This window comes from Pristis pectinata, chromosome 28, assembly GCF_009764475.1.
Source record: "Pristis pectinata isolate sPriPec2 chromosome 28, sPriPec2.1.pri, whole genome shotgun sequence".
Lineage (NCBI taxonomy): Eukaryota > Metazoa > Chordata > Chondrichthyes > Rhinopristiformes > Pristidae > Pristis > Pristis pectinata.
Genome location: NC_067432.1, coordinates 29,272,619 through 29,283,034, shown reverse-complemented (window position 1 = coordinate 29,283,034; position 10,416 = coordinate 29,272,619). Strand labels below are relative to the sequence as shown.

Sequence of the window (10,416 nt, the reverse complement as noted above, 5' to 3'; positions counted from 1 at the left end):
AAAGCTGAAACTGTCTGCATAGGATATGGGGTTTAATAAATAGAATCAAGAAAATTTACCGCAAGGAAAACAAAAAGCACTTGGGATAAAACTTGAGAGAACTTGAATTAATTATAACTGGAACAATGCAAATCAGGAACCTGGAAGGTCACCAGATCATGCAAGCTCCATACAGACAACACCCAAGGTCAGGAAGAAACTCAGGTCCCTGGAGCTGTGGGGCTGCGACATTATCTGCTGCACCATTGTGCCAACTCGGAGTATAAGCCCAATGAACTAAACCGTCAGGACTAAATCAAGAGGCCATAAATACAAGATCATCATTAATAAATTCAGTTATTCAATAATTAATTCTTCAACTAAAGAATAATGTGGGACTAACACAAGGGCAGTCAACCCACAGTGCGGCATTTAAGGAAAGCTGAACAAGCACAAAGCAGAAAGTGATGTGCTTACAAGGTTAGATGAAGAGATCTAAGAGGTGTTCTGTAAAACAAATGGGGCCACATTTTGCTCAGAAATGAGCCAGAAGATACATTTTATGGAATTAGGAAAGCAGGAAACCAAAATATTTACATAAATATCACAATTTCCCAAACTCAACATATCAGTTTGTTTTTAATTTAATGACTGACTGGAATTTTCCATGTCTAGTTTACAGCAGCTACATTTGAAGCTGGCAGATCAGTCAACAACTTTTTAAAAATACACTTATCATACCTATGGAACAGGAACTTTATAATAAAGGAGAAAAGCCTAATCAATTTATTCATATCAAAACCACCGAGACCATTTCCAATTGTTTCGCTTATCTACCAGTCATTATTCTTCCTCCTTTCATGGAAGCAAAGTTCTTTCTTACTATTTTAGTCAACTTTATGGAGGTCAACTAGAGCCTGGAAGGATAAGACTGGTGAATCTGATGTATTCCACCTGTTTAAACTGTGTCAGTCAGAAATTTGCAAAGGATTGTTAGATCACAGGTGGATAAATGTTAGGATGTGATTATATCCACAGCTCAATAGATGGAAACTGACGGGATCTTGTATGTACAGTCCTTTCTGGCCACCAGCAGCTAAAGTTATGAATCTTCTGCCATTTCCATATCTTCCTGCAAAGTCTCCACTATCTTCTCCTCCAATTTCTTTGAATTCTCTGTTAAAAGAAAATATGGGACATGAACTATTAAAACATGTGATTTCCAAACGACTTATAAATCACAAGAAATTTTTAATGACCCACATTACATATTTGATTTGGAAGATTTGTATGATTGTTTTAAACACCAAGAACATTATAAATTTCAGGTCATTACCTGCATGGGGAGCCTTGATGAGATGGATGTTCTGTTTGACCTCTTTGATGTCTGCCTTTGTCTGTAACTCTTTGTTTTTCTTCAACCTTAGACAAATTAGAATATTCATTACATCAGCAATCTAGTTTTATTATACATCAGGTATCAAAACATGTGCTTCATTAATAAGGATTCAGCTGCATATTCCAGCTGATCATGAATAACCACATACTGTAATCAAACAGTACAGCACGACTAAATACCAAAAATAAATGCAAACAGGGCTAATTACATAAATACTGATTATTCAAGAATAATTTTAGACATCGTGTCCTATACTTACCAAGCTTTCCAGTAGAAATACGCACACATTTAACCTTGTTTTTCATGATTTAATCACAATACCTTCCCTACACGTTATGAATTCATCATCATCACGTCTTGCAATACATTTGATTCAAATTTCTGTAAATTCTTGCTATTCTCTCCTTTCCTAGGCAAAACTTCCAAAATGAAAAGGCAACTTGGCTAGACTGTCACTGGGCACAAGTGATCTGTACCTATTTATTCCCACTGCATCTCAAGAATACCTTCCATTTAAAGTGATATGCAACATTTATTAGATTCAGATAATGGGTTCATAGTCCAAAATTAAACACATCAAGTATGATACTCTAACAGAGTGCCGAGTGAGCATTGTATTCAAATAAGTTGCAATAAGGCTTCATCTATCTTTTAATGTGTACAATAAAAGTGCCACTGCAATACCAAAGAGTTCACCCAGGATCGTGGCTAACATTCACCTCACACAGGTTGAATGTTGGCTAGATTAAATGGTCATTTATCTCATCTGTTGACCAGGAGTCATACTGTGTGCAGCCTCGATGTCACATGTGCCTACATATCCATGTTTTGCTACTGAAGTCTAACAGCTTGAAGCACCTTGGGACACTATGTGTGGCACAGGTAAGAACAAGGTAGACTGTGCAGTGTCATTCTATGAAGCACAATATTAAAGCAATTTGGAACAGAAAATATTGAACTACACTGTAAATAATTATGCACTCCAAGTTCACCCTCACCTGTTCATAATAAATCTTGCTTGGCGTTTCTGCTTGATTTCTTCAACTCTCTTCATTGCCTTAACTGTTGAATAGAGTTTCATTATTAGAGTAATTAAACAAAGACCATTTTCCTCGAGGTAACTCGATGACCAAAGTGAGGGGAACAAAACCTACAAGCAAGGTTCAAAAAGGCAGTGCTCAAAAGCCAATGGACTCAATCTCACAGCATCAACAGGAGATAAAATGAGATTTCCAAAGACTATCTAACGACCACTGTAAGACGTACACGCAGGCACTCATTCCTAAACACCTTAACAAGGTTTAGGTTGATACACAGTGATCACTTGAAGATACTGCAGGGTGACAAGTGCCCACAGAAATGCAGCCCAACCACCTCAGAATCAAACTGAAACTTTATTTAATAATGCTCAAAGCATATCGGGATTTTTTTTACTTTACAAATCCAAACCTTTGATATGGTTTCAGGGCATAAGAGTCGGATTGAGGGCTTTGGGTAAATAATCCAAACAAATCCATTTATTACAGGATGGTGTTTTGCTGAACCAAATTCAATATGGAACAAAGAGTCATACATATAATTTCCATTTTTAATTACTTACACCAGAATTTTTAAGATTTAAAATAATAATCTTGCTAATCTGTTAGTGTTTCTTTGCTGCCTCAGTATACTCTGTTGCTGCCATTGCCAAGACATAAAGCGTGCCTTGTATGTTAATCCTGCCAGCAATTTTCCACGAGCTGAATGCATTTATATCATTTCAACATGTCATCTTTCAGCATTAAAGTGTTAGTGTTCAAAAAAACATTTAGCCGATGTTGTGCTGAACACAACAGCAGGCATGCTGCAAACACTACCTCGCCAAGCACCAACATCTTTTGCACAATACCGCCAACTCTATTCTCAGCCTACAAAGACTAATTTCTCTTTAAAATGCAAAAGAAATTCATGTATTGGAGTCAGCTTCTTTGCTTGCACATGATTTACAATGCAAACAGAACCAAAGCATACTTCAACTAGACTCACAAACATGGAAAGAGAACAGCTTCTATGCCACATATGACATCAATGATATTTCAGGCACGGTAGCATAGCAGTTAGCGCGACGCTATTAAAGCGCCAGCGATCAGGGTTCGATTCCCATCGCTGTCTGTAAGGAGTTTGTATGTTCTCCCGTGTCTGCGTGGGTTTCCTCCGGGTGCTCCGGTTTCCTCCCACATTGCAAAGATGTACGGGTAGGTTAATTTGGGTTTAAAATGGGCGGCGCAGACTCGTTGGGCCACAAGGGCCCGTTACCACACTGTAAATAAATTTTTTTTTAAATTTAGATTATGTTAAAGGACTGTGGGAATGCAAATCTTCAGCACAAATCTGAAGTGACCCTTAACCCTATTCTTCACATCAGGCATGCCTAACTCTAGCACACCTCATTGCATTTATTCTTCAGTTTAAGATCATCACTAATTTAATTGGATCTGAAATGTCAGAAAGCATTCCCACTCCGCAATTATTTACACAGTTAAAAGGTTTGCCTCACTTTCTCCCTGGACTCCATAGTTTCGTAGCTTTCTTTATATCAGAGAGCTGAAAAAGCCAGTAATCGAAATGGCCAGAGGCACATTATATACATGCTGAAAAATTCCATCAGATTCATCAAAAATTGCAGCAGTGACTGAAATATGTTCCATACATTCAGGGTGCAGTACAAGACCAGCTTACCTGACACAGACCACAGTTCCCTCTGGTACTTGACTGGCACATTCCTACGTTTTTCAAATTCAAATGAATTATCCTATAAATAAAAGATCAGGTGTCAGGAACATCAATTTATAATGAGTACCAGTAACGAAGATGAAAAAAACTTCTTACATACCACTGTCAATTCTTTGCCAGCTGACTTGCGGAAGGCCTTTGTCCACCTGACCTTTCTTGGGTTACGCTTCTTCTTAAAATTCTTATGACATTTTGATCTGCAGAATCTGAAAACCTGGAAAATTAAGACATTTCAATGATTATTTGTGTATTTCATGTGGTTGTTAGTCCAATAAAAATTAAGAAAAAGCGATTTTTCTTTGTCAACACTAGATAGAGAAATCTTCTGACACCACCCCCTCCCCTCGTGCAAGTCTGCCTTTCCTCCAACCCCAAAATGCCAGACATGCTCCTGATGAAAGGGGAGGTAAAAGAGAAGTATTGCAATTCCCCTAGGCTGACAGATAGTACTATTGGAATGGAGGAAGCATTGATGGTGCTTTCTTTTCATTATTGTTTTTCCTGATTCAGGTATCCCTGACGAGCTCAGCACATCCATTGTACTGGTGAACAAACCATCTTGAACTGTTGCAGTTCTTCCGGTGAAGGTACTGCCACAGCTGTTTTGGGGTGGGAGAATGTTCAGGATATAGAGCCAAAACCTACGAAGGAATAGTAATATAATTCAGGACGATGTGCAACTTGAACGAGAAACTGCAGGTGATGAAGCTCACGGACCGGGAGATGCTGTCAAACCAGTCAAGGTGAGTAAATGTAGTGCAGTTTGTAAAGAGAGCACATTACTGCCGTGATATATCAGAGGTGGGGCAACAAATACCTAGTTACAGGTGGGATACCAAGCCAACAGCTTTGACCTGGATGGGCTCAAGTTATGAGTGTTGCTGAAACTGTGCTCATCCAGTCAACAAGAGGAGGCTCCTTCACACTCCTAAAATGTTCTTGTGCCAGCCTAAAAGCCCAGAATAATCCTACCCTCCAGCACTTGGCCACTGTTATAGTCGTACAGCACTGAAACAGGCCCACTGGGTCCATGCCGACCTTTTCGCCAATCCACTAATCCCATTTGCCCACATTAGGACCTTGTCCTTCTATGCCTTGCCTACTTAAGTGTGTGTCTAAGTACCTCTGAAATGTAATGACTGTATCTGATTCCACCGCCACCTCTGGCAGTGGATTCCAGGTATCAACCACTCTCTGGACAAAAACTTACCCTTCAGATCTCCTTTAAAACTCCATCCTCTCACCTTAAACCTTTGCCCCTCTTAAACCTATACCTTGGGAAGAAGATTTTGACCATCTAACCTATCTACACCTCTCAATGTTAGACACAGTAATGTAGCGGTTAGCGTAACGCTATTACAGCGCCAATGACCCGGGTTCAATTCCCGCTGCTGTCTCTAAGGAGTTTGTACGTTCTCCCCATGTCAGCGTGGGTTTCCTCCGGGTGCTCCGGTTTCCTCCCACATTCCAAAGACGTACTGGTTAGGAGCTGTGGGCATGCTATATTGGTGCCGGAAGCATGGCGACACTTGCGGGCTGCCCCCAGAACATTCTCAGTAACACAAAAAGATGCATTTCACTGTGTGTTTCGATGTACATATGACTAATAAAGAAATCTTATCAGTTCACCTCTCAGTCTCCATTGCTCCAGGGAAAACAAGCGTAGCCTATCCAATCTCGCTCCACAACTAAAGCAACATCCTGGTGAATCTCCTCTGAACTCTCTCCAACATAATCACATCCTTGTAGTGTGGCAACCTGAAAATCAACTTCCTAGTGTGTGGCCTAACCAGTGTTTTGTAAAGTTGCAACATGACACGCTGACTCTAATTTTCATTTCTTTACTTTAAACCAGCAGATCAACTGAAGGATCTGTCGTCCCAGTTCCTCATTTCTTGGTAGCCTCCCATTTACTGCGTATACGGTACACGGTACCAATGCACCTCCCCAAATGCATTATTTCACGCTTTGCCACACTGAATCCATTGACCACCCTTCTGCCCAACTTCCTCATGCAGTCTAAAGTTGTGCCAGGTGACATCAGAACAAACGGAGAGTGGAACGCAACCCTCTGAGGAAGTGGAGAGGGAAGTCCCATCTGGGTAGCCATGCGAGCCAGTTAATTAATCGTGGATATTGATCACTAGCTTATTCCCAAGGCAGAAGTTGCTGGACCACGTGAACTTGAAGGCAGGCCGGAAAATCAATAAAGTTGGCGAAATGTTCCGTTTAGGGCAAGAGCAGAAATCAGCTCAAATACAATCATCAGTATGTTAAAACAAGGGGAGGAGGCCCTGAAAGGAGAATTGAAACTGAGGGAGATACAGGTGGAATTCACATGGGTCACCACAGCAAACCTTGAGGATTGAGAGGAATCAAAACAGTTGCTCATTATGACATGGTTGGACAAACAAAAGGTGGCTGGTTTGACCACAGTTAAAGCAAAAAAAAAAGTGCCTTTTGGCCTTCCTAATTTTCCTCATCTTTTGCTTTGTTCACCCTGGGTTTCCCTTCTATAAGGTTTTGACTGAAACTTGCTTCTACAGCCATAACCTTCTCCTGAACGACACAAAGCACAATCTGCTTCAACTGCCAGACTAACATATTTAACCTCGCTCTTCAAGACATTCCCATTCCCTCACCCACCTTCTCTGCGACTGAAAACTAACACCTTTTCTCCCTTTCCCAGTTCTGATAAAAGGTCTCAACTCTGGAACGTTGGCCGTTTCCCTCTCCACAGATGCTGCCTAACCTGAGTGTCTCCAGCTGTGTTTTGTTTGGTTTTATTTCAGATTTCCAGCACCAGTTGTTTTACTTAACTTCCTAATTTTGCAGTGGGTGTGAAGTGGAGATACATCATATTGGGTGGCCACAATTAAAATGAAAAGATCGTGACAAGACTATTAATGTGGCAGCAGGCAATGGAAACTATATAGATGTAAACTGAATAAAGAAAGGGAAAAAGTCGACTCAGTGAAAAGAACGCCACAGGTGAAGAGAAAGCCAAAATAACGAGTCTCAGGACAGACCTGCTTATGGGTCTTGGTAGAAAGGTAGAACCTGGCTGAAAGGACACTACAAGGTTGGAAGTATGGGAATAAGATCAGAAAGTACTCAGGAAAGACCCAACACAGTTTTTTGTTTATTTTTAAAAAGAGCTACTGTATGAGGGAAGTTGTCTTTAATCAGAAAACAGAAAAAGAATTATGTTTTAATACACAAAGAAGCAACAAAAGGGAAAACATCACATCAACAGCTCTAGACTATACTTTGAGTTATCAAAGTCATACAGTGCAGAACCTGGCCCTTCAGCCCACCATGTCCATGCCGATCATCAAGTAACCACCGATACTAATCCCATTTCCCAGCACTGGGCCCAGAGCTTTCTGCACCTTGGAAATTCAATTGCTTGCCCTGGTACTTTTTAAATAGTGCAAGGGTCTCTGCCTCCACCACTTTCTCAGGCAGTGCATTTCCAACTGCAGCCACCCTCCGGGTGAAAAAATAAATTCTTCAGATCCCCTCTAATCCCTCACCTTAAACCTATGCCCTCTGGTTTTAGATGTCTCCATAAGGAAAGGTTTCTCACGAACAACCCTATCTGCACCCCTGTTTTCTGCACCTCTATCAGGTCCCCCCAAGCCTCCTCCACTCGAAGGAAAATATTTACACAATTTAAAGACTAATTTATTCTGAATTTGCACTGGATTCAGACAATGTACTATTATCTAGCTTATTTCCTGGCTGATTTCTTCTCTACCTACAGGAACCAGCTGCAGTCAAATAGTAACTGGAGGTAGATATTTTACACAATACAACTGCTGTATCTAAGGCAGGTGAAAGTTCCTCCACTTGTCAGATGGTACAGAAGCCTGAAGTCCCACACCACCAGGTCCAGGAACAGCTACCTTCCTACAGACCACCTCTTGTATGACCATGAACTAGTCTCTGATTGTGCAAAATAAGACATTAGTTCAAAAACTACACTTTTTTTCCACTGCCTTGTATAATTTATATTGTGTCATCTGTACCTGCGTGCCTGTGCTGCTGCTGCAAGGTGTTTCATTGTACCTGTACCTCACCATACTTGTGCCACCAACTGGATCCTAAGATAACTATTGCCATTCTTCAACCAGCTTCAAGTCAGTTCAAAGCATTGAATTCATTCTCTGAACCAACGTTACAGATGATCAGAAGCTTATATCACCATTGTTCATCTGTCAGTGGCACACTCTATTTAACTGTAATCATACAGAAACTTTCTGCTGCTGAAAAACCTCTGAAATCTCAGACACTTCCAGTGGCCCAGAACATCAGTGAGAGTGACCTACAACACCCCAAACAGTTAATTGAAGACCCTGCACTAGAATTGCCTAGCATCAACTCCTGCAGATGGCAATAGGTTGCATTTAATTGTGTTTGGACAACATACAGCAAGCGTGGCGATCTCCTTCACAAATGGAAACGAGACAACTACCCTAATGTGAATGTGGCAAATGCACTCTGTTCATCACACATCCAATTGTTGTCCACTGTCTGCTAACACAGGTAGACACACCAACGTGATAAGACTCCTGATGTCAACGGATGGATTGCCAAACTCAACATTCAGTCACTTATGTCAAATAAAGAACCAAATAACAGAGAAACATAAACCAGTCACATTCACCACAGGCACAGCAACATATTAAAATGACAACCTGACATCAACTTCAAGAACGTTGGGCTGCTTTCTTGATCTCTTAATGAGGGCCACTAAATACTGCCCTTGTCAAAGACTTCAATTAATAAAGACTTCTGAGTAGTGGACTCTGCCCAATACATCGTTGGCACATCCCTCCCCACCATCAGTCGTACCTACAGGAGGCATTGCCTCAAGAAGGCAGCATTCAAAGATCCCCCACTATCCAGGCCATGCCATCTTTTCACAGCTACCATTGGGCAGGAGGTACAGAAGCCTTAAGTCCCACGTTCAAGAACAGCTACTTCCCTTCGACCATTTCATTCTTGAACCAACCAGCACAACCCTAATCACTTCAGTTTAGCAACACTATGATCACTTTGCATTAAAATGGACTTTGTTTTTTGTTCTAGTTCTGTTCTTCCTTGTAAAAATTATGTATAATTTGTTTAATTTCATTTTTCTTGTGAATGCTGCTTAGATGATGCAATGTGCCTGTGATGCTGCCGCAAGTAAGTTTTTCATTGCACCTGTGCACACATGGACTTGTGCAGATGAAAATCAACTCAACTTTGCTCTTTCCTCCCACTGCCCTGCACTGCCAGTCCTCTCTCTTGTCTTAATATTTAGAACTTGAAGAATTTTTCTTTAAAGTAGGAATCTTTCAAACCCTAGCTCTTCTTTTGAGAAATGAATCATATTTAGGTCCCTTGCAGTCAGATCCAGATGATGATTGTAAAGGAAGTTGAGAACTGGACGATACATTTGTGAGAATGAGTAATCTGCAGGTTGATGGAGATGTAGCCACTAACTCCCTGCATATGACTAACATGGCTCCACTTTAACGAGAGGTCCCAGGGCTGAGGCAAAGAGGCAGAAATAGGAGAACCAGAAGAACAGCAAGGTGGTGGAAGGGACTGGACAAAGCTGCTATAGAGGGAGCGGAGCACAGGAACACCAAAGGATGCCAATGCTGGACTCTGAAAAGGTGAGAACGGGAACCATTAGGGGAGAGTTGAATGGCAGATGGAACTAGGAAAAAAAAGGGGGGGGGGGAGGGAGAGAGAAACTGTGGGTGAACTGTGTGTAGTAGGTGTATAGAACCGATGGGTAGGAGATGTTGAGGAAAAGGGGCAAAAATACGAGGACTGGAGGATTGGGGGTGAGGGTAGGTGGAGAAACAATCCACCGGGTTACCTAAAATCAGAAAACTCGATGTTCATGCCATTGGGTTGCAGACTACCTGGACTACCCCGAGCTTGCGCTGGGCCTCCAGCATCTGCAGACTCGTGTCTCCAACCTGAAATGTTAACTTTCTTTCTTCACAGCTGCTGCCTGACTTGCTGAGTACCCCCAGATTTTCTGTTCTTATTTCAGAGGTCTAAACCTGGTATTTTAACACATTAAAGCTAATTTTCTTCACAATATTTCTTTAAATATGACATACTTTTCAAACATTGTATTGCACATTTTAATGGTTTACTTGATAATTGTGCTACTTAACAGGTTTTGAGTGTGGAAACTCCCATATTTAATCTTAACTCTTTTTTAGGCTAGTTTAGGTAGAAGAACACGTTTCAATCAT

General features: G+C 41.1%; 1 protein-coding gene across 1 annotated transcript in view; it reads right to left on the bottom strand.

Moving 5' to 3' along the window:
* Positions 1-599: 599 nt before the first annotated feature.
* The window catches only part of rsl24d1 (ribosomal L24 domain containing 1), a 13,514-nt gene continuing 3,697 nt past the window's right edge, over positions 600-10,416 (bottom strand). The window contains exons 2-6 of the mRNA XM_052040442.1: positions 4,251-4,364; positions 4,097-4,169; positions 2,377-2,440; positions 1,316-1,401; positions 600-1,155 (exon numbers count right to left, since the gene is read on the bottom strand). Of these exons, the coding sequence (XP_051896402.1) occupies positions 1,082-1,155; positions 1,316-1,401; positions 2,377-2,440; positions 4,097-4,169; positions 4,251-4,364 (411 nt within the window). The 3' untranslated portion in view covers positions 600-1,081. The remainder of the gene's footprint in view (positions 1,156-1,315; positions 1,402-2,376; positions 2,441-4,096; positions 4,170-4,250; positions 4,365-10,416) is intronic.